The 23,192-nt window shown below is 47.6% G+C and overlaps 2 protein-coding genes across 2 annotated transcripts in view; one reads left to right on the forward strand and one right to left on the reverse strand.

Moving 5' to 3' along the window:
• Positions 1 to 22,350, forward strand: part of LOC115846543 (serine protease 45-like) — a 61,818-nt gene extending 39,468 nt beyond the window's left edge. The window contains 9 exon segments of the mRNA XM_060308467.1: positions 3,117 to 3,305; positions 4,095 to 4,357; positions 5,261 to 5,418; positions 11,732 to 11,981; positions 14,299 to 14,325; positions 19,237 to 19,384; positions 19,893 to 20,167; positions 21,035 to 21,197; positions 21,531 to 22,350. Of these exon segments, the coding sequence (XP_060164450.1) occupies positions 11,753 to 11,981; positions 14,299 to 14,325; positions 19,237 to 19,384; positions 19,893 to 20,167; positions 21,035 to 21,197; positions 21,531 to 21,765 (1,077 nt within the window). The 5' untranslated portion in view covers positions 3,117 to 3,305; positions 4,095 to 4,357; positions 5,261 to 5,418; positions 11,732 to 11,752 and the 3' untranslated portion in view covers positions 21,766 to 22,350.
• Positions 16,270 to 16,588, reverse strand: LOC115846519 (Purkinje cell protein 4-like protein 1). Its single transcript, XM_030845269.2, has one exon. It carries the CDS (start codon positions 16,586 to 16,588, stop codon positions 16,376 to 16,378), a length of 213 nt encoding a protein of 70 aa, XP_030701129.1. The 3' UTR covers positions 16,270 to 16,375.
• Positions 22,351 to 23,192: the final 842 nt, after the last annotated feature.

Below are 23,192 nucleotides of genomic sequence, written 5' to 3' on the forward strand. Positions count from 1 at the left end.
TTGTCTGAAAAGCTGCCTTGGTGTGCGCAGCCTCTCAGCTTCACCTGCTCGCCTCAGGGGGCCTGCTGGGTTCTGCCTAGGCCCTCTCTCTCTGCACTGCAGCCTCGAAACCCTCTCAGGCAGTAAGCAGAGGCAAAAGTAGGGCTCACTCAGTCAATCAACAGTCTGTCCTTTGTGGCCTGGTGTCCAGTGTCTTCAAAAGTGTTGTTTCATACTTTTGTCAGTTTTGGTTGTTTCAGGTAGGAAGGGCAATGCCTATTAGTCTATCTTGGCCATAGGAGAAGTCAGCATATGCAGTTAATAGGATTCTTTAAGAACTAAAAAAAAAAGCCTGAGGGACTTCCCTGGTGGTCCAGTGGTTAAGACTTTGCCTTCCAATGCAGGGGGTGTGGGTTCCATCCCTGGTCGGGGGGCTAAGATCCTCTATGCCTCGTGGCCAAAAAACCAAAACATAAAACAGAAGCAGTATTGTAACAAATTCAATAAAGACTTTAAAAATGGTCCACATCAAAAAATCTTAAAAAAAAAATTAAAAATGTCTGTCATATCTTTAAGTTGCTTCCCTTTTTTCATTCTGTAATTTGGTTTTTCTTTTGTAGAATTTTATTCAGTCTTCCTAAAATGTTTCTTATTAAACTTTTCAAAGACCACAGTTCAGATTATGTCAATCCTCTCTCTAATCTTTCTCTATTTTATTGATTCCTGCTCATGTTTCCTATTATTTCCTCCTTTCTCCCAAACTCTTTCATTGAGTTTACTCCATTATCTTTTCTACATTTTGAGTTGAACTCATTTTTTATCAGTTTTCTTTATTTTCTGATATAGTCAAAGCTATAAATTACTTTCTGGGACTACTATGGCTGTATCAGGTACAATTTCATAGGTAGTGCTTTCATTGGCATTGATCTCTAAAAAGTCATATTTCCCTCATGATTTCCTTTTTTTTAAAGATTTTTTTGATGTGGACCATTTTTAAAGTCTTTATTGAATTTGTTACAATATTGCTTATGTTTTATATTTTGGATTCTTGGCTGCAAAGCATGTGGAATCTTAGCTGTCTGACCAGGGATCAAAGCTGTATCCCATAGGGGTAAGACAGGAATAAAGACACAGACCTACTGGAGAACGGACTTGAGGATATGGGGAGGGGGAAGGGTGAGCTGTGACAAAGCGAGAGAGAGGCATGGACATATATACACTAACAAACGTAAGGTAGATAGCTAGTGGGAAGCAGCCGCATAGCACAGGGAGATCAGCTCGGTGCCTTGTGACCGCCTGGAGGGGTGGGATAGGGAAGGTGGGAGGGAGGGAGACGCAAGAGGGAAGAGATATGGGAACATATGTATATGTATAGCTGATTCACTTTGTTATAAAGCAGAAACTAACACACACACACACACACACACACACAAAGCTGCACCCCATGCATTGGATGGCGAAGTCTTAACCACTGCACCACCAGGGAAGTCACATGATTTCCTTTTTAAAGGAGGACCATTGTCTAGGGTTTTGGCTTTGTTTCAGAAAAATGGGATTTTTAAAAAGTTGTTCTTTTTTCTAATATATTTATTTATTTATTTATGGCTGCGTTGGGTCTTCGTTGTGGTGCGTGGGCTTCTCATTGCGGCGGCTTCTCTTCTTGCAGAGCATGGGCTCTAGGCACACAGGATTCAGTAGCTGTGGCTCAGTAGTTGCTTGTGGGCTCAGAAGTTGTGGCTCATGGGCTCTAGAGTGCAGGCTTAGCCGTTGTGGTGCACGGGTTTAGTTGCTCTGCGGCATGTGGGATCTTCCTGGACCAGGGCTCGAACCCATGTCCCTTGCATTGACAGGCGGAGTCTTAACCACTGGGCCACCAGGGAAATCCCCAAAGTTGATTTTAATGTTATTGACTTGCAGCTCATGAACAGAATGTGTATCACATTGATTACTTGAGATATTGGTTTTCCTTAGGGCCTTGATTCTAAAAGTTCCCTGTGTGTTCAATGAGTGTTTTCTGTTGGTAGTTGTAAAATTCATCATAGTGCTGTTAGGTGTAGATGATCAGGTGTGAGAGTCAAATAGTCTATATTTTTGCTTAATTTTGCCTATATAAGTTGTCAGCTTCCTAAGAAGAGCACATCAGAAACTCCAGTTTCCCATAAATTGGTCCTCTTTGCTTTTACCTTTAAAGCCTTGTCATTGCATTTTCTCCTTCATGTCTTCTTCTTACTCTATCTAACTTCTTCTGTCCCTTATACAATCTTTGCTTTAAATGCTATGATTTAATAACCAAATTGCAATCCTAGCTTTATTTTTGCACCAGTGTGACCTGGCATTTCACTTTAAATTCCTTTATTTCCCATGTATCTGTATCTCTCTTTTGTAAATTTGTCTCTTCAGAGAGTCTATTTCTGGACTTTGCCTTTTCGTCCAACATGAAAGTCCTTATGTTGTTTGGTATGTTCAACTCATTCGGGCTTATTGCAGATGCTACTGCCGTTTTGTCCTGTATTTTCTATTTACCATACTTTCCTTTGTTTTTCTTTTATCTTTCATTGGGCAGATTGCATTTCTTTTTCTTTTATTTATATATATATATTTAAGGGCTCCAGTGATTAGATCATGCTGAGGTATATAATCCAGAATATCTCTACTACCAAGTGGAGAAATTACTTACAAGTTCAAGGGCCTTAAGAACATGACCTAGAATAGGTTTGGTTGAATATGCATGAGGTGAAGATCTTGGGATTCGTCCCTGGCCCAGTGTTCCTGCCAACAGGAGGGCAGGCACGGAGCCGTGGCGAGGGGGCGCCGCAGAGCATGGAGGCGACCAGAGGTGCCATGGCGTCCCCGGGCGTACCCCACAGCGGCGGCCGATCCCTGGGCCTCCTGGTCTGGCTCCTGGTCCTTCAGCCTCTGCTCAGTGAGGCCCGGGCAAGCAGCAAAAAGAGAAGGCTGGGCTGGGCTGCTTGTCTGGGGTGGAGGGGGGGGGTTGTGGGTAATGGGGTTTGGCAGGTGGGTCTTGGGGGATGCAAGGTGGGGTTTGAGGGTGAGTAGGGTGCGATGGGAAGAGGCCAGTGATGTGCGGGGTGCAGTCCAGTCAGCTCCTCTTCTCATTGTTCTTTCATCTTATCCAGGTGAGGGTGACGGACCCAAGGAGGATCCTGCAGTGAGCCCGGCAATCCAGGAGGCCCCCTCAGCTTTAGGACACCTAAAATCCCTGAAGATTCCAGTACCCACTGTGTCTCTTGTGCTGCCCACACCCCCAGTGGGAGACACTTTGAAATCATTACAGGACCCTGTATTTGGATGCTTGCCTCCTCAAGGTACTGCTTCTGTACGGGACTGTACAGGCCCGCCTGGGATCTAATGGGGAACACGGCCTGGCTGGGGGGTTGAAGGTTCAGACTATCCTGGTGGAATTGAGAGTAAACCTGGCTCTGCCCTGGGGCAGGGTGGAGTTGGTGTACGTGGGGCTAGTGGAGGTGGAGGTGGTGGAGGTGCTGGTAGAGGAGGCGGAGGTGGAGGAGGAGGTGGCGGTGGGGGAGGTAGTGGAAGGGAGGTAGCAGCTTCACCTCCAGTCCTCTTTTTACTGAGGCAAGGAGCATATGCCCATCAGAGTATTAGGATAGTTGATGGAATGGCAGCCCCAGAGAGAAAGTGGCCCTGGCCGGTGAGCCTGCAGATCAGAAATGTCCAGAAATGTTGAGGTTCCCTCATTACCCCACCGTGGGTGCTGATTGCAGCTCACTGTGTAAAAGGGTGAGAATTTGGGGTGGTGGGATTGGGCTGCTGGTCAGCCTGTCTCCCTACCTGAGCTTTCCTTTCCTCACCTTAAAACAAGGCCAAAGCCCCTGGTTTGTGCTCACTGCGAATGAAACATGAGTTTTGCATTTCTACCAAGGTCCCAGGTACTGCTCTGGTGATCCTGGGACCTCACTTGGAGAAGCACTAGCTCGAGTGGTTAGGGGTCTGTGGAGGGGATGTGGTTTAGTGGGAGAAAATGGCTGATGGCTGGTGTAGGAGATGGGCACAGGCTGGGAAGAACCTGGAAGGGGTGGAGGGGAGTGTAGACCCTCCAGCATCTCTCTCAGGTGCATGTTGTCTTCCCACAGCTATAAGGACCTTACAGTGAAGATGGGAAACACATTTTTATATTCGGATTGCCTAAGTGCAGTGGTCGTTCCAGTTCAAGACATCATTTGGCATAGGGATTTTAATGCGGGCCTTATCACTAACGACATTGCCCTTCTTCAGCTGGCCAACTCTGTGAATTATTCTTCGTACATTCAGCCAGTGTGCCTCCCTGAAAAGAAGTTTGACGTGAAAGCTGGGACACAGTGCTGGGCAACTGGATGGGGCCGAACTTTAGAATTCGGTGAGACTGGCAGGCAGAATCTGAGGGGGGCAGCCTGGTGCCGTGGGGTTGGCCTGCAGGCTGAAGGGAGGGACAGGGAGGCTGATTCTCTAACAGGTGGGCAAGGGGGCAGGTGGAGAGGATGCTGCCTGGGAGTGATTGAAGTGCAGTAGGGATTTCTATTGTTATGTTAGGACCTGGAGGCTTGGGTCCAGGTATTATGGGTTCTCTCCAGGGTGGATTTCAGCTCCAGGGTGATGAGCTGTCTGCCACTCAGAGCTGTCCTTCTCTGGAATTACCTGGCAGGGGGCAGGGAGCTTCTTGTACCCGGGATGTAGGTCTAGCCAGAGCAGGCCTGTTGGTGAGTCTGTAAGGCCTCCTGTGTGGGAAGAGGCTGGTTGGGTACCTTTGGGCACTACCTGTCCTGGAGTCTGTGACCCTTCCCTGTACAGGCACCTGTCACTGTTACTATTGATACTCGGAGTGACAGACACTTGCTTTTGTATCAGGCTGGTAAGCCCTTGCCTCTTTCTGTCCTGATGTGTTCCTCCTTTTGACTTGACTTTGCTTCTTACCTCCTCTGTTCCCCATGTCAGCATTTGGCCTCAGGTCCTTCTTTGTCAAATGAGACAATACCCACTGTCCTTCCTTTCTCTAAGGGGGCAACAGAGTGTGAATGTGCTGATCAAGACCCAGAATACAGGACTTCCTTGGTGGTTCAGTGGTTAAGACTCCACGCATCCACTGCAGGGGGCGCGGGTTCGATCCCTGGTTGGGGAACTAAGATCCCGCGTGCTGCGCGGTGTGGCCAAAAAACAAACAAACAAACAAAAGTTAAAATAATAAAAAGACCCAGAATGGGATCTGGGGGCGCCTGTTCTATTCTACTCATGCAATCCTTTTACTTGAGTTGTCTCCCTGTAGCCACATCACTGCCACGTGTTCTTCAGGAGACTGAGCAAATCATTCTTCACCACAAGGAATGTAATCAGAAGATACAGACACAGTTAGGAGTCCATCGCCAAGTAGTTGGAAGAGGGGTGATCTGTGGCTATCACGAAAAGATTAAAAGTCCCTGCAAGGTGAGTTCATGGGTCCCTGGCCACCTCTGCCATGAGGTTGTTCCCTCAAAGTTTCCTCATTCCCCAGTGGCGGAGCCTGGGTTATTTGCCCCCTTCTCTTTCAGCCTTTAATTAAGGATATTCAGGGGAGAACCCCTCAGGATGCCCCTGAGCTGGCCTGGCCTGTTCCTTCAATAGGGAGCAGCCCTCGCATCCTGGGCGTGCTGCCAGGGTGTGGTGAAGTTGGGGGTGATGATGATAATAATGTAAGTTCCTATAATTGAGTTCCCTCTATGGCGACTTACTGTGCCAGTGTGAGCATTCACCCACATTAGCTCAGTTACCCAGCTCACAACCCTGCAACATAATTATACATATTATTATACAGATGTGGTCCCTAAAAGACATGAGCTCAAGGTCCCCCTGGGAGTGCCTGGGCCCACAGTCTCCCCTTTGCACCAAGCAGCCTTTCTGAGCAGGGGGCATCTGAGCCAGGTCTTAGAGGATGAGTATTTGGAGTCCTGGAAAGAGGAGAACATCACTGTTGGGAGAGGGAACAGCAAGTACAGAGGCTCAGAGTTCTGAAGAACGTGTCACGTTTAGGGAATGTGTTTCAGGTCTGGAGCAATGAGGTGGCAAATATGGCCAGAGGGGCTTCCCTGGTGGCACAGTGGTTGAGAGTCCACCTGCTGATGCAGGGGACACTGGTTCGTGCCCTGGTCCGGGAAGATCCCACATGCCGCAGAGCGGCTGGGCCCATGAGCCATGGCCGCTGAGCCTGGGCGTCCAGAGCCTGTGCTCCGCAACGGGAGAGGCCACAACGGTGAGAGGCCCGCGTACCACACACACACACACACACAATATATATATATATATATATACATATATATATATATATATATATATATATACACACACACAGCCAGAGAAGGTGATTGGAATCAGAATATGTGTGGCCTGCAATGCTGTGCTATGTTTCGCGTTCCTGTCCATGTGGGACTGTAGGCCAGGAGTTTGTTTTCACCATGTAGGCAATGGTGTTGAGCCCCAGGCAGGACCTGGGCTGGTGGGGAGGTGAAGGGGTTGTGTTTGAGGTTGAGTCATCAGTTCTTGGTGACCGACTGCCTGTGAGGGTGCGGGTGAGGGAGAGCTTGAGGAGGACTCTGAGTTTCTGACTGAGCTGGTAGATGGGGGGCCACCAGAACAATTTTGGGAAAGGATGTGCAGCGTGTGTGAGGTGGGGTTTAGCATGACTGGTTGTGTTTGGAGAGAGGGGGAACTGGTGAGAGGATGCTATTGGCTATGTGGGTTTAGGGGCAGGGAGAGATTTCAGGGTAGATGTGATGATTTTGAGTCCCCATGCAGAAATGATACTCAAAGTATTTTACCGCTGTGGAGGCCTAGGACTGACTAGTTGGAATTGACTCTGACCTTAGAGTTGGAGAGGGGCTCTGGAAGCTGCACACAGTGCCAGGGGATGCCCCTTTAGTTGCTGGCTGTTGGGAGGTTTGGAGAGGGTCATGGGGAAGGGGTCAGGCAGTGAAGGATTAGGGTCACTGAAAGAGAATTTGAGTATATCCTGGCAGGACTGATGTACAGGGCTTACTGGCTTTATAACTCCTGTGGTCCCTGAGCACCTGGGAAGGAGTAGTATTTCTCAGATGATGTTAAAGTTTCCAACTCTCAAATCTCATTCACAGAAACCTGGGCCTGGTGGGTACCTGGGAAAGGACCTAGGTGCCTATCTCCCTAGTGCCTTGCTAGCAATCAGCCTGCTCTGATGATGATCCCCTTCCATTCCTGTGTTTGTTTCTTCTTTTTCTCCAGGGAGATTCTGGAGGTCCCCTGGTCTGTCAGTTTACTGACTTATGGGTCCAGGTGGGGATTGTGAGCTGGGGTGTTCACTGTGGTCACATAGAATTGCCTGCAGTTTATACAGAAGTTAGTTACTACAAAGACTGGGTTATTGATCACATCATTAAGGTGTCCTCTTGTGGCTCAGCAGGGTTCTTTATCCTAACGCTGTGTCTGGTGCTGCCTCTGGGCGTCCTGGTGACCCCGTGATCACCCTGGCCCACACTCCCTCCTGTTTATGAGTCTCACACTAGCCGTGCATCTGACCTTCCACTCCTACTCAATGCACTTTCCTCAAACCTGTTTGGGATTCACTGACCCTGTGGAGATCCACATGACAGAGAGTGGCAGCAAGAAAGGAACCCTGGGAGTTTTCCAGTCTGGTGCTCAAGGAACCGGACTCATCCACACCTACACCATGACTGTGCTCTACATGCTGGAAACAAGTGGGTGAAACCATCCCAACTGGATGGCCAGTGACTTGCCAGGTGATGCTTCAGCCACATCTTGGAGAACATCTAGCAAAGAAGGGACATCATCACTGGTGAAACCGTGTTAGACCTGACACTTTATCAAACCAGTCCACTTGGTGATTGTTGGGAGAGAGTGAGGAGGCATCACTATGTCCACATCTGACTCAGCTGTCTGGGTTGGGAGAAGGTCCCCGGCTGCCCAGCGCGGATGCATCTGTAAATGTCCAGCGTCTGCCACACAAGCCCTGCTGGGGCAACTCAGTCTAGGAATCCCCTTCCCAGTGCTCCAGTGGCCACATTCAGGCTCACCCCAAGTTGTGTTGAGGCAGTTATGGAGTATGGAGATTTCTGATGTCAACTGAATAAATGTTTGGTTTGTTCTTTTGTGTTCTTATGGTCTGCTCTCCTTGGGACCGTGGGGTTGCATATAACATGCTCTGTAGAAAGCAGTTTTCTCATTTGGCTTAGAAACTATTCATGGTTCTTATTAAGCCCTAGAGGGAGAGGTGAGTCTAAACCTGCTCATTTGTGAGTCTAAGGATGGTTTTAGCCAGCTGGGTCCTGCTCCCTGTACTCCTGTTATAGTCATCAGCATGTCTGCGGGGAGATTTGTAGCCTAATTTCGTAGCCTTTATAGCTCAGAGTAGAGAATCAAGATAGACTGGAACTAGGAGTAAGTAAAATTAGGGCATGAGCAATATTATTCCTCCTCCCCTGCTTCTACTTGCTGCTCACCTCCACTCTTACCAAAGATTGCATTTCCACAGGGAGAATTATATGAGAGATTCCCTATATTAGGTACTGGCTCTTTACCATTTTTCCAGGACAGAGTATCCCAGAGTCTCTGTGTCTTGCTGGTGATTTATTCCCTCTCAATCTCCTGTCACCTGCCCTTCCAGGGGTCAGCATTTCAGCTCCCAGATATCCATGGGCTTCAGAGTGCAGTCTGTCTCATGTGTTGCCCGAGGAAGGCTGGGGTTGAGAGACTGGGAACTTACATGAAATACAGTCTATTAATAAGTATCGAGCCAGCTGCTTTAAGAAGCCACTGAAAATCAAAACAGTGTGGTAGGGGCACAAAAAGAGACATATGGATCAATGGAACAGTATAGAGAGCCCAGAAACAAACCCACACATGTATTCTTCGACAAAAGAGGCAAGAATATACAATGGGAAAGAGACAGTCTCTTCAGCAAGTTGTGTTGGGAAAGTTGGACGGCCGCATGTAAATCAATGAAGTTAGAACACACCCTCACACTATACACAAAAATAAATGCAAAATGGCTTAAAGGGGACTTCCCTGGTAGTCCAGTGTAAAGAATCCGCCTTCCAATGCAGGAGATGTGGATTCGATCCCTGGTCAGGGAACTAAGATCCCACATGCAGTGGGGCAACTAAGCCCTTGCGCCACAACTACCGAGCTTGCGTGCTTCAACTAGAGAGTCTGTGTGCCACAAACTACAGAGAGCCCATGCACTCTGGAACCCACACGCCACAACTACAGAGCCCACGTTCCTTGGAGCCTGTGTGCCACAACTAGAGAGAAGCCTACGTGCTGCTGTGAAAGATCCCACATACCTCAACAAAGATCCCATGTACCGCAACTAAGACCTGACGAGGCCAAAAATAAATAAATAATCTTTAAAAATATGGCTTAAAGACTTAAATATAAGACATGACACCATAAAACTCCTAGAAGAGAAAATAGGCAAAACTTTCTGACATAAATCATACCAACTTTTACTTAGGTCAGTCTCCCAAGGCAATAGAAATAAAAACAAAAATAAACAAATGGGACCTAATCAAATTTACAAGTTTTTGTACAGCAAAGGAAACCATAAACAAAGGAAAAGAGGACCTAGTGACTGGGAGAATATATTTGGAAATGATGCGACCGACAAGGGCTTAATTACAAAAATATAAGAACAGCTCATACAACTCAACAGCAAAAAAACGAACAACCCAATCGAAAAACGGGCAGAAGACCTAAATAGACATTTCTCCAAAGAAGACATACAGATGGCCAACAGGCACATGAAAAGATGCTCAACATCACTAATTAGTATAGAAGTGCAAATCAGAACTACAATGAGGTATCACCTCACACCAGCCAGAATGGCGATCATCAAAAAATCTACAAATAACAAATGCTGGAGAGGGTGTAGAGAAAAGGGAACCCTCCTACACTGTTGGTGGGAATGTAAATTGATGCAGCCACTATGGAAAACAGTACGGAGATTCCTCAAAAAGCTAAAAATAGAGTTACCATATCATTCAGCAGTCCCACTTCTGGACATATATCTGGACAAAACTATAATTCAAAAAGATACATGCGGACTTCCCTGGTGGTACAGTGGTTAAGAATCCGCCTGCCGTTGCAGGGGACATGGGTTCGATCCCTGGTCCGGAAAGATCCCACATGCAATGGAGCAACTAAACCCGTGTGCCGCAACTACTGAGCCTGTGCTCTAGAGCCCATGAGCCACAACTACTGAGCCCACGTACCACAACTACTGAAGCCCGTGTGCCTAGAGCCTGTGCTCTGCAACAAGACAAACCACCACAATGAGAAGCCCGTGCACTGCAACGAAGAGTAGCCTCCGCTTGCTGCAACTAGAGAAAGCCTGCATGCAGCAATGAAGACCCAATGCAGCCAAAAAAAAAAAAGATACACGCACCCCCTATGTTACGAGCAGCACTATTCACAATAGGCAAGACATGGAAACAACCTAAATATCCATTGACAGATGAATGGATAAAGATGTGGTACATATATATAAAGGAATACCACTCAGCCATAAAAAAGAATGGAACAATGCCATTTGCAGCAACATGGATGGACCTAGAGGTTATCATACTAAGTGAAGTGAGTCAGAAAGACAAATACCATATGATATCAGTTATATGTGGAATCTAAAATATGACACAAATGAACTTATCTACGAAACAGAAACAGGCTCACAGACATAGAGAACAGACTTGTGGTTGCCCAGGTGGGGGGGGGAGGGATGGATTGGGAGTTTGGGATTAGCAGATGCCAACTATTATATATAGAATGGATAAACAATAAGATCCTACTGTATAGCACAGGGAACTATATTCAATATACTGTGATAAACCATAATGGAAAAGAATGTGAAAAAGAATATCTATACCTATATAACTGAATCACTTTGCTGTACTGTAGAAACTAACACAACATTGTAAATCGACTATACTTCAATAATAAATGTTTAAAAAAGAAGCCACTGAGTATTTATGGGTTAAAAATAAATTTAACTTCTTGTTCCTGTATCATCCCTATCAGGTGTTCTTGATCAGCAGGTGGCTTTTCTCCATCTTATAGCTCCACTCAACCCTGTGGTTCATGCTTACCTACCTCAGAATTCCCTGGAGGGCTTTTTAAACTACAGATCACTGATTCTACTCCCAGAGTTTTCAATCCTATAAGTCTGGGGTGGGTCCTGAGAAGGTACAACTCTAACAAGTTCCCAGGTGATGCTGGTGCTGCTCTGCAGACCACACTTTGAGAACCATTGCTCTGCATTAACACAAGTAGAGAAGTGAACCTCCTCTCTACTGCCTTGGCATGGAAGTGGCATCTGTAACCTCTCCTCACCTCCTATTGGTGCAACTCATCATCTGGACCACTTTAGGTGCTAGGGTGGGGAATGTGGTCCCCAGATCTGGATCCCTCACACTGGACAGGAGCAGCAGGAATCTTGGTTGTCATCTCCCAATCTTGGACACACTGAGCAGATCCAAAGACCACATTCTTCTACAAAAACCCTGTGAAAGCCCAAGAAATGGTGGGTTTTGCCACTATTTCTTTCAGTTTCCACCATCCCACTGACGGTTTGTGGAAGAAGATAAATGCCTTTCCTTTGAGTTCTCCCCCAAGACTCTTTGTTCATCTTAGGTCCAGCTTAAATGTCACCTTTGTAAAGACATCCTCCCTGATTCCCTAGCCTTACTGTTCTTTCCTTGTGCTTTCTACACCTTTTCAGATTCTCAAATCAATATAAATTATGAAGCTCTCCAATGCACGAAGCCCAGGGACACAAGGTTATGATCAGAGGCTGGGCGACAAGGTGCCAACACTAGTCCAGGGATTTGGATGTGCCTTCACCGACCAGGTTTTGGGGGACAGTCACCCACTTAAGGCACTTGGGGGTACTTCCATGGGACTGGCCACCACGGAGGCAATGACAAGCCCCAGGCTCTGCAGTCATCTTCAAGGAACCCGCACGAGGTGGGGTAAGTGCAGAGGAACGTTCAGCGTTCCAGGGGCACCGTCACAGGTCCGCGACGTCATCACGTGCCGGAGGGGCTGTCACGTGCCGTCACGTGCGTCATGTGCGGGAGACGTAGTCGTGGCGTCCGGGGCTACTGCGAGCCGTCCCTGCTGCCGCTAGCGGACGCCTCAGGGGCCTCATGGCCGCATCGTTGACCTGGCTCAGCGATGGGCCTGCAGCCTCGAGGCCCTCGGGCCGGAGCTGCCACCTCCTGGTGCTGATGCTGCTGAACTCCGGTGAGGCGGCGCCTGCTCTGCGCCGCTCCCGTTCTGGGTCCTTCTTCCCCGACGCCGCCACCACCCTCCCCCCCGCGCCAAAACCCACACTCGAGGCCGGGACAGGCCCCGCAAAGCCCACCCGCAGCCCCTTCTCCTCTGCTACCCCTCCGGGCATCTCCCAGGGCGGTTCCGCGGATCCCAGACTCCTGCGCTCTCAGCTTCCACCCTGAGACCCGCCAGCCCTGTAGCCTCCTGGGGCCTTGTGGTGCGGGGCGCATCCCTGCGTTTCCTCCTGGAGGCGTGGATGTCGCGGCTGAGACCCGAACCACCCTCTTGACAGCATCCTCAGGGCTCATCTTCCCACGCAGCAGGGCAGTGCTGGAGACCCCGCTCCAGGTAGGCGGTCCGGGCCAAACTCATGGTCTCCAAACACTTAGACGAATGTTCCTCACCTCACTTGCTTCCCAGACCCTCAGCTCCTACCGAGGGTGCCTCTCTAGCAGCGGCTTCCTTCCCTCAGGAAACGCATGCCCTCAGGCGCTGTCCCCTTGACTCCCTCAGCCCGGGGACCCCTCCAAACCTGACAACTCAGTGCCACCCGCTCCCCTTTCCTTAGGAATCAGAGACAGACCTCCTGTTCAAGGTCAGGCTGCTCATCCCTGCTCTGGACTCTGGGCCCTTCCTGTGCTCTCATCGATCTCTATCCTCTCCCTTTCTATTTGCTGTGTTTCTTCACCCTATCTCTTCCCCTCACTGCCACATTTCTCAAAATAAGTTTTCACTTCATGTTTCCTTCAGGTGCTTCCTCACTTTTCACTTAACCCTTAGCCCATTCCTGGCATGCCTCTGTCCTAACATCCCTAACCTTTCTGCTCCTCCCTGTTTTTTCATTTTCTCTAGTCCCTTGGCTTCTCTCAGGCCATGCCTCCTAATTCTCCTCTACCTCAGGGTGACTCCCTTGCCCTTCTGTGTCCCTCCCAGGCCACCCATGCTCTGTTCATCCCTGACGTATTGGTGTTCCCTAAGATGCTGTCTGGGTTCCTTCTTCACTGCTCCCTGGGTGAGCTCACTTGCTCTGGGCATTGAGCTGCCATGTATGTGATGCTGCCTCGCAAAACAATGTGCATGGATGTGCAGCCACCTACTGGACATCTGTACCTGGATGACCTAGAACCATCTCAACTCCTTGGGTTCCAAAGTTGAGGCCCTCTTCTTCCTATAAACTGGGTTCTCTTACTCAGTGGATAGTAGTCACTCTTCTCTAAAATCAGAAACTGGGGGGTCATCCTAGATTCAGCCTTCTCCCTCAGTCCCACATCCAGCTCACCAAGTGTGTTCTCACTGCCACTTCTTCATTCAGCCCTCATTTCTTGCCTGGGTTCTGCAGAGCCTATGGTGGGATCTTACTGCGTTCAGTCTTGTTACCTTCCTATCTATTCTCCATACTGCCTTCACAATACAAGTCTGACCATGTCACACCTCCATTGGCCTCCCTCCTCCCAGAGTGTCTCACTCAGGCTTCTTGGCCTGGCTTATGAAGGCACTCATGATGACCCCTGACTTTCTTCCCCGGGCATCATTTCTTGTCATCGTGGGCCTTGCCCTTTATCCCCTGGAGTCTCCAGCTTACGCCGTGGTGTTTCTTTCATAAGGAATGTCATCACTTTTCATTGCTGTTTTACCTTCTCATCCTTAAGATCTGGCACAATAACCCCTCTTCCTAGAAGCCTCCCTGTCCACCACTTCTTCTGGGCTTACCTGACACCTGTGGCCTTGTCCCCACATTGATCGCACATGGGTGATTGTGTGTTTACTTATGTCTCCTCTGCTGGGCAACCTGCTCTTCAAGGGCAAATACAGGATGTATCTGTCTGATACACCTCTGTACACCCCTGCGCCCTGCCCCCAGCCCCCTGGCCTTGGGCTCCAGGCTGGGAACAGAGTGGGAGGTGGGGAAATATTTGGTGAATGAATGAATGAACTAATTAATGAAGAATGCACCTCTTCACTGTCATCCTGTTACAACCTCTTACTTCATCTCTGTCCCCCTTTCTCCTCCAGGTTACAAAGGAGACAACACCAAACCAGGTGGGTAAGTGAGCCCCTGCTTCAAGAAAAGCTTGGATCCTGGGAGGGTATGTTCTGAAGAGGGTCACAGAGATAGTGTTTCTGGGTCTATAGGAAGCAGAAATTCAGTCTAAATGGCCTGCCTTCTAAAGAACAGCCTGTGCTGTTCAGGACGTACAGACTCAACAGTGCACATTAAAAGAGTATTTGGGCCTCCTGTGGGAATGCAGAACCTCTTAAAGTTGAACCCAGGCTGCATCCCATCAGGGAACATGTCCAGGAGGCTGATGCAGATCCTTTTCCACATAGAAACATTTTGAGCTCTAAACTGTTCATTTGCAAATGGAGCCTCTTGGGCCCTGTGGCAGTGTCTTCTGGGGTCTTCCTGTCATTTTCCTTAGACCTCAGGGGTGGAGGGTTGGGTTGCTCCTGCTTGTTCGCGGGCTTCCTTTGTCACAGGTGCACCCTAATTTGTTATGGATTGTTTGGTTAAGTTAGTTATTTCTGCTTGTGTCCATGCCCCACCCCTATTCCCCCTCTTCACCCTTCTCCCAGCCTTTCTTGTATATTTGATGTGTATCTTTCTGTTTGTGTGTGTTTTTGTAAAAATACATATTGTGGTTTTGTGTGCATGTATTTCTAACTTACGCAAATAGCATGTTCTCTAGATCTCTTTCTGTTTCCTCCTCTTTTCATTCAGTCCCATTTAAAAAAACATTTTATTTGGAAATAATTTTAAACTTACAAAAAAGACTCCAAAAATAGTACAAGGAACATGCACACACACAAAATTTTTTTCAGAATCAGTTGAGGGTAACATACAGCATGGCTCTTTAAATACTCTGGTGTGTGTTTTCTAAGAATATTCTCTTAGATAACCACAGTACAAGTTATCAGTTTCAAAAATTTACATTGATAGCATATTTTAATCTATCGCCCATATTCCAGTTGAGTCAGCCCTCTGCATTCCTACCAGCAGTTTGTGAAGGTGTATATATTGCTACAGACCTCCCACCCCTTGGCATGATCCAGCTTTTACATTTTTTGCCTATCTAATAGACAAAAAAATGACTTCTTAGTTTTTTGTTTTTTTTTCCCACTTGAGGATTTTGTTTATTGCTTTCATAATTATTAAACATGCTAAAATCACATAGAGTGGCTGTTCCACTTCTGCTCTGACTCCACAGTGGGGCAGGTGAGAGCTACAAGGGTCACTTGGTTTTTGTGGCCTCTGAGGGTGGCTAGGCATGAGGGGTTAGAGGTAGGCAGGTTAACAAAGCCCCAAGAATCCTTCATATGGTACACCTTTACCAGCAGTAACTTGTGTCCTTAGACATCTCCTCCTCCTTCATTTTTCTTTTCTTCCCAAATCAACTGGCAATTTCCTTCCCAAATCTTCCCATTTCCCTGCCTGTGGCCCCTTGAACCTCTTCCACTTCTGCCCTTTATGGTTCTAGACTAGACGATGAAGGAAACTTTTCCTTGTCTCTACCAGTCCCAGTCGGCCTTCCTTGGAACTAATCTACTGAGCATGCACTAACATGGGAGCAGTTTGATTTAGGTCTGCCCAGGGGAAAGGGAGGCTCCAGTCCCCACTGTGGCTTAGCTCATAGGAGGGAAGTTGAGGTCCTGATGAGAAGGATGTGAAGGTAAAAAATACTACCTGAAGTGTGAATGTTGTAACCAGTGGAACAGGGCATATGCCCCACCCTCGGGCACCCTACTCTGAAGGCTCTTCCCTCATTCCCACATTGTTAGGGGTCCCTCTCTCAACCTCAAATCCTCTTGCTCTTCAACCTCATAGGGCAGGCACAGGTACTGATCAAGGAGCTGTATCCCAAGGAGAAAATGTTTCACCCTTAAGCAAGTGGCTGCCTGTTGAATTCTTCATCTTCCCTGTGTTCCTTGTGCCTCTGCAGCTGTGATGGCGTGAGGGGCCAGAGAAAATAATATATAAGTGTTGAACTTGCCTCAATGAGAAGCTTGAGGGACAAAGAGACAAAGATACATGGGAGTCAGAGCTGTGGAGAAGGGGAGGGAAGGGAGCAAGGTGAAGGGTAAGGCTGGTTATTCAGGAACTGGGATCCTTTTTCTTTTTCTGGAATCGCTGGAACTTGCCCTGAATAGCAAGGGCAGCCTTCTCTGTTTCTGGTGCTGTCAGATCAATGTCAATCTCCTCCTCCTCCTCAGCCTTCTCGGCATTGCCAGCTCTCCCCTTTTCCTCTGGGCCAGCTGCCTGGTTGGTTGCTGGGGATGTTTTGGTGTTAAGCTCCTTCCAGGGCATTTATCAGCATTCAGATGATGTCTTGTCCTTCCACTTGAGCTTTAGATCCCATTCCCCTTTTCTCCTCCTCAGGAATCTTCACAATCAATTCTCTTGACTTGCTTATAAATAAAACGTCTTCCTTTTTCACTCAGTATGATAATCTCCAGGTTCATCCATGTTGCTGCAAATGGCATTATTTCATTCTTTTTATGGCTCAGTAATATTCCATTGTATATATGTACCACATCTTTATCCATTCATCTGTCGATGGACATTTAAGTTGCTTCCATGACTTGGCTATTGTAAACAGCGCTGGTTTCAGGACTCAATGAAGCTCAGGTTCTTGATGTCTCATTGCAGAAAGAATTCAGTGAGAGACAAAGTGATAGGTAAGAAGTGGATTTATTTAGAGAGAAACACACTCCCCAGACAGAGTGTGGGCCATCTCAGAAGGTGAGAAAAGGCCGACTTCTTAGTTTAACTGACATTTTTCTCATTACTAATGAGTTTGAGCATGTCTCAATGTGCTGTTGGCTTCTTGAGTTTCCTCTTCTAATAAATTGACTGTCTTTATCCTTTGCATATTGTCTATTCTTTTTTCTTGTTGATTTCCTGGAGTTCCTTGTATATTCCTAATAAAAGTCTTGTATTGATTTTAGATATTGCAAATATTACCTCCTAATCTGTCATCTGACGGTTAACTTTGTTCCTGGGGTCAAAAATCCTTGATTTTGATGTAATCAAGTTAATCAGTTTAATGCTTTATGGATTGTGGTTTGAGGTTTTGTTTAAAGAGTCCTTTCCCACCCCATGCCACATGGTTGGCTGTTAACTTTATGGTTTTACCTTTCACGTTTAGGTCTTCAAGTACTACTAGAGAGGAATCCAGTTTTGTTTTTCTTATTTCTTTTATAGTGAGCGAGTTTTCCCAGCACCATCTACTCAACAATCCATCCTTTACTCACTGATTGTGGTGGCTCCTTTATTTACATTAAGTTCCTGTATTCTCTGAAACAATCTCAAGCTCTCTATTCCTTTTTTTTTTGGTCCACTTGTCTGTCCTTGTCAATACCACACTGTTTTTGTCACTATGGCTTTGATGTGTGCCTTAATATCTGCTAGGACCAGTGTCCCTTCTTTGCTTTGTCAAAGATGGAACTATTTATGGACCTTTGTTTTTCTATTTCAATTTTAGAGTAAGTTTATCAAATTTCTTAAAAATTCTAACTGGGTAAGTGACTTTATAGATTAATTTTAGGAAAAATTACACCTGAAATATTTAGTTATTCTATTTAAAAGCAATAGATCTTTCTCCATTTATGCCAGTCATTTTCAGTGTCCTTCATTAGAGTTTAAAATGTATTACTGCAAAAATCTTGCTTAGTGTTGGATACTTTAATTCCAGGGTATTTTATAATTTTTAGCTATAAACTGTATCTTATTTTGAATATAGTTGTGCTATACTCAGGTTGGTTGGCATAGAGAAATGTTATTGATTTCAAAAGTCAGTTACTGAAGTATTATATACATACACCAAAAAAGTGCACAAATTATGTGTCCAGCTCAAGAAATTATCACACAGTGAACGCACCTGTGCAGTCTCCACCGAGGTCAGAAAGTAGAGCAGTACCAGCACCCAGAAGCTCTCTTATGTCCTCCCAGTTACTTCCTTTGTCCTCCTCCCACAAAGTATCATTATTCCTGGCTTCAGAAAGTATAAATTTTTGGCCTGTTTCTTAATGTTATATGATGTTTGCTGTAGGTTTGTGGCATATAACTTGTATAAATAAGTATTTTCTTTCTGTTCCCAGTTTACTAAGAGTGTTCTGTTTTTTAGTCGTAAATCTGTGTTGATTTTTTCAAATACCTTTTTCTGTGTCTATTGAGAAAAGCACAGTTCTTTTAGAGAAAAATAACTGTTTATGTGGGGAATACACAGAGACTGCTTCCATTGTGGGACCACCCTTGTACCCCAGGACAATCTCTACATGATCATGGTGCATAATTTTAAAAAATATAATATTGGCTAATATTTTATTTACAATTTCTGCATCTGTGTCCATATTCATGCAGTCATACAACTTGATTGTTGGAACTACTTGCAAACTGATAGTGTGTCAGCTGTTACACAGAGTGGGAGGCCTCTGTTGGCTCCATGCTGGGACTTTTTCTTGAACGGTCTGTGTAAAGACTTCTGACCTAGAAGTCTGGAGCTTTTCTTGACTCTGAGTAGTGTGGGGACAGAGGCCTTTTGCATCTAAGAGATGCAGAAAGCTTTATAGCCTTTCAGGAACGTGGCCTAGGGACTTACCCTGACACAAGAAAATACATTTCCTGTCCTGGGGCTCCTTCTATGCTTCTCCCTTGTTTTGAGGTTCTGTGCTGCTTGCTCCCTGTGTGTCTCAGTATCTCTCTCCTCCTCCTGTCATGTCTCTGTGTTTCTGTCTTGATGCTTTTTATCTCTGTCATTGTCACTTTCTGTCAGCTCAGTGCCTTTGGGCAGGCCACTGCTCTTCTCTCACCTTCGGTCTCCCCTTCTTTGAAATGGAAGCAAGCCCCCGAGTTTACAGCCTCATGCAAATTACCCTGGAGGGCATCTTGGTCACAGTCATTCTTATCCTCCTCTATGCGGCCACTGTATCTCCCTGTCACGCTTGTTCCTGAAGCTTGTGGCAAACCCTGGTGGCCGAAGAATTTGGACGTGACACGCCATTGGCCCTGGGAGGTGAGCCTCCGAGTGGAAAATGAGCATGTGTGTGGAGGAGCCCTCATTGATCTCGACTGGGTAGTGACTGCTGCCCACTGCATCCAAGGGTGAGTGTGGCCCACGGAGACCCAGGGCTGCAGCGGGCCCAGCCTAGACTCCTCATTTCCTCTATGAAACAACGTGGCAGTGGGGGACGTGGGGCGGAGTGGGAAGGGATGTCCAGAACAGGGAAGAGTCATGCTCATGATCTCACAGAGGCCGGGGACTGAGCTTGGGCAGGAGCCCCAAGCAACAAAGACTATATCCTAACCAGGGCAACCGCATGCACCCCGTATACACCCCACCCCTCACACACATTAGAACACGCGTGCATGCTAATAGCTGCACACTCAAATCCACAGCACATAGACCAGGCCACTTGAATCAGCTTGACTGATGAATGAGGAGGCAGTCATATCTCGGACTCCAAGGGCCCCCTGGGTAGATGAGCAGGATGGAGTGAGCCGGGCAAATCAGGCAGGACTTCTGCTAAGGGGAGCGTCCTTGGCGGAGGTAGGAGCATAGTGTTGCTTGAGAACCTGACATCTACCAGGTGGGGCTCTGTGTCTCCTGTAGCACAAAAGAGTATTCAGTGATTCTCGACACCTTCAAGCTGAAGCCCACGGACTCCACGAGGGCCCTCTTGATCCCTGTGAGGGACCTCATTACGCACCCCAAGTACTGGGGCCAGAACTTCATCGCGGGTGATGTTGCCCTCCTCCAGCTTCACACTCCTGTCGTCGTCAGCAAGTACGTGCAGCCCATCTGCCTCCCGGAGCCCAACTACAACCTGAAGGTTGGGACGCAGTGCTGGGTGACTGGCTGGGGCCAGGTTAAACAGTGCTTCTCAGGTGAGGAGGATGGGGTCGGGGTGACATGTGGTACCCCAGAGGGTACACTCCTTTCCTCTGGGGCCTCTCCTGATGAGCCCCCTCATGGTGCCTCTCAGGAAGCTTGTGGCCGTTACCTCTGGCCCCTGGTTCTTTGGATGTGTTAGGATTGCTCCTCACATGGGAACTGTTGCCATGGTTTACACCATTGCATGTGCTATGGACACTTCATTTAGTCCTAGGAAAACCTGATCATTTGCCTCTTACGGAAGCTCAGAGTCAGGGATTCATAAATTCACTCACTCACTGATTTGTTCATCTGAGAAACTTCGATGTTCAGGCATCTGCCACACGCCAAACCCTTGTCACTGGTAATGCATGCCCTGCCTCTAGGGAACTCATAACTGAGTATGGGTGGAAGCACAGATTAACAAGGAAAGAGGCAAAGACTTTGTCAGGTGATCTTGAGAGCAAGTCGGGAGGGATCTGGAATGAGCTCTGGCAGAGAGTCTGCCTGAGATGCCTGAAGGAAGAGTGAATGTCAATCAGGTGGCAGAGGGCACAGCCAGTATAGAGTTCAGAGGCTGGAGAGAAGCAGCATGGGGGTGGGCTCTCAATTTCTGAGTGGTTGCATTGAAACTTGGATTGTAGCCTGCTTGGTTCAGGAGCAAAAGATTCCCAGAGAAAGGGATCCTGAAATAGAGCCTTAGAGGGCAAGGTGCTTGCCCAACATGGTCCACACCACAGGGGGAAGGGCCAAGTGAAGGAGGGCATGGAGGTGTGAAGGGGTGTGGCTGAGTCCTGAGGATGGAGGTGACAAGACCCTGGGAATAGGCAGGGCTGAGTAGAGTGAGGAGTCAGTTCTCACCCCACTGGACTCCTCCACAGCCAACTCCACACTGACCCCAGCGTTGCGGGAGGCCGAGGTGTTTATCATGGACAACAAGATTTGTGACCGGATTTACCGCAAGAAGTCCCTCATCCCCCGCGTTGTCCCCCTTGTCCTGGGGGACATGATCTGTGCCACCAATATGGAGAAAACTTGTGCTATGTGAGTTTCTGGGAGGTTCTGGCAGCTCTCCTTCGGTTGGGATGACCCCAGGTGGGGGGCATTTCCCCAGGGGGAGGTTTGCTTGGCCTCCCTCTTTGTCATCATCATCAGGTAGTGCTCTGCTCCCATCTGCCTTCCCCGTGACTTTGATTTTGCCTGATATTCTGGGATGGGATCCCCAACTGAGGAGTGAAGGAGGACTCCAGGTAGTGAGATCCTCAAGGAATGAAGGAAGCTTCCAAGCAGAACTCAGAGGGTGGGCATTCTGGGTCCCCCAATCCCTTGGGTCCCAGCTGGGTCCAGAGCCTCCATCACTCCCCTCTCTTTGCCTAGGGGGGACCCTGGGGGTCCGTTGGCTTGTGAAGTCGAGGATAGATGGATTCTTGCTGGGGTGTTGTCCTGGGAAAAGGCCTGAGCCCAAGTACATAATCCAGGAGTGTACACCCGTATCACCAAATACAGCAAATGGATCAAGAAGCAAATAAGCAATGGGGTTCTCTCAGTCCTCTGCACCTCCTCCTGGCTCCTACTCCTGTCCTGGCTGCTGCAGCCCCAGATGGGCCCCTGATCTCCCTTCTCCTTTCTTCTCTGTGCTTTGCCTTTGCCAAATGGGGCCAGATCAAGGTTAGATCAAGGTCATGGGTCTGTAATCAACAAAGATCAAGGTGGGAAAAGAGTGGCCCCTGGGAGACTGGGTCCTGCTTTGACCTCCTAGTGGGGAGGATGTGGTGGATGACTAGGCTTTGAGTGACCAGGAGAAGGAAATTGTGGCCTAGAAGGGCTTTGGAATTGGGGACCAGGATAGCAGGGATTATATCTGTGCAAACATGAGCTGGCTCTGTTCTCTTTTCTGGGTGGCCCCCGGGTGTCGGGGGTTGGTGCGTGGGTAAGGCCTCCTGGAATTAATTCTGCCAGCAGGCTCTTCAGAGTGGGGACTGATGGTTTTTGCTATATCACTTGTGCTGGGGCTTTGGGAAAGGGCCTGGGCCTGAGGCATCAGTTTCCTCAACTGGAAATTGGGCATGCTGTAAGAGAGCAGTTGAGACATGCACTGTAGGTGACAGTAGGAAGGACCCACATATCGTGCTCCAAAATCAGCTTTCCTTTTTTTTTAAAAATGTCATTAAAAAAAAAAAACTGATTATAAAAGTTCCCCTCCTACATTTTTTTTTTTTGCGGTACATGGGCCTCTCACTGTTGTGGCCTCTCCCGTCGCGGAGCACAGGCTCCGGATGCACAGGCTCAGCGGCCATGGCTCACGGGCCCAGCCGCTCCGTGGCATATGGGATCTTCCCGGACCGGGGCACGAACCCGTGTCCCCTGCATCGGCAGGCGGACTCTCAACCACTGCACCACCAGGGAAGCCCCCCCCTACATTTTTTAAAAATTAAAAACAATTAAAAGCGATGTCTGAATTTTTGTTGTGATTTACCAAAAAAATTCAGAAATACATGTAAAGATTCTCCCTTGCTCATTCACCCCCACCACCAATGCTGCTCCCCTCCCCAGAAGTAATCATTGTTGGCATCCTTAAATAAAATATCTTTATGGTTTTTTAAATAAATAGAATCTTATATATGTATTATTAATAACCTACATTAAAAAAAACTATATGCCTTGAAAACCTATGTCGGTACCTAGAGCTATTCATAATTTTACATTATTGCATGTGTACCGTGTGGATGTAATGTATGTTATTTAACCAGCACCAGGTTTTAGGCTGTTTCTGACTTGTCAGCATTGTGACAGTGCTGCCATGAGCATATTCCTGCGTGCTCGGGGGTGGGGTGGGGGAGAGCACAGTCTGAAGCATTTCTGCAGCGGTCTTCCTAGGAGTGGATTCAGGGGAGGACCATCAGAGTAGACACAAATTTAGTAATTTTGGATGAATATAATTTACTCCTCCCAAAAGCTGAACCAGTATACATTCACACCTACCGTATACAAGAATGAACGCTTCTCCTTTTTGCTAAAAATGGGTATTATTAATCTTCA

The sequence above is a fragment of the Globicephala melas genome, chromosome 11 (genome assembly GCF_963455315.2).
Source record: "Globicephala melas chromosome 11, mGloMel1.2, whole genome shotgun sequence".
NCBI lineage: Eukaryota > Metazoa > Chordata > Mammalia > Artiodactyla > Delphinidae > Globicephala > Globicephala melas.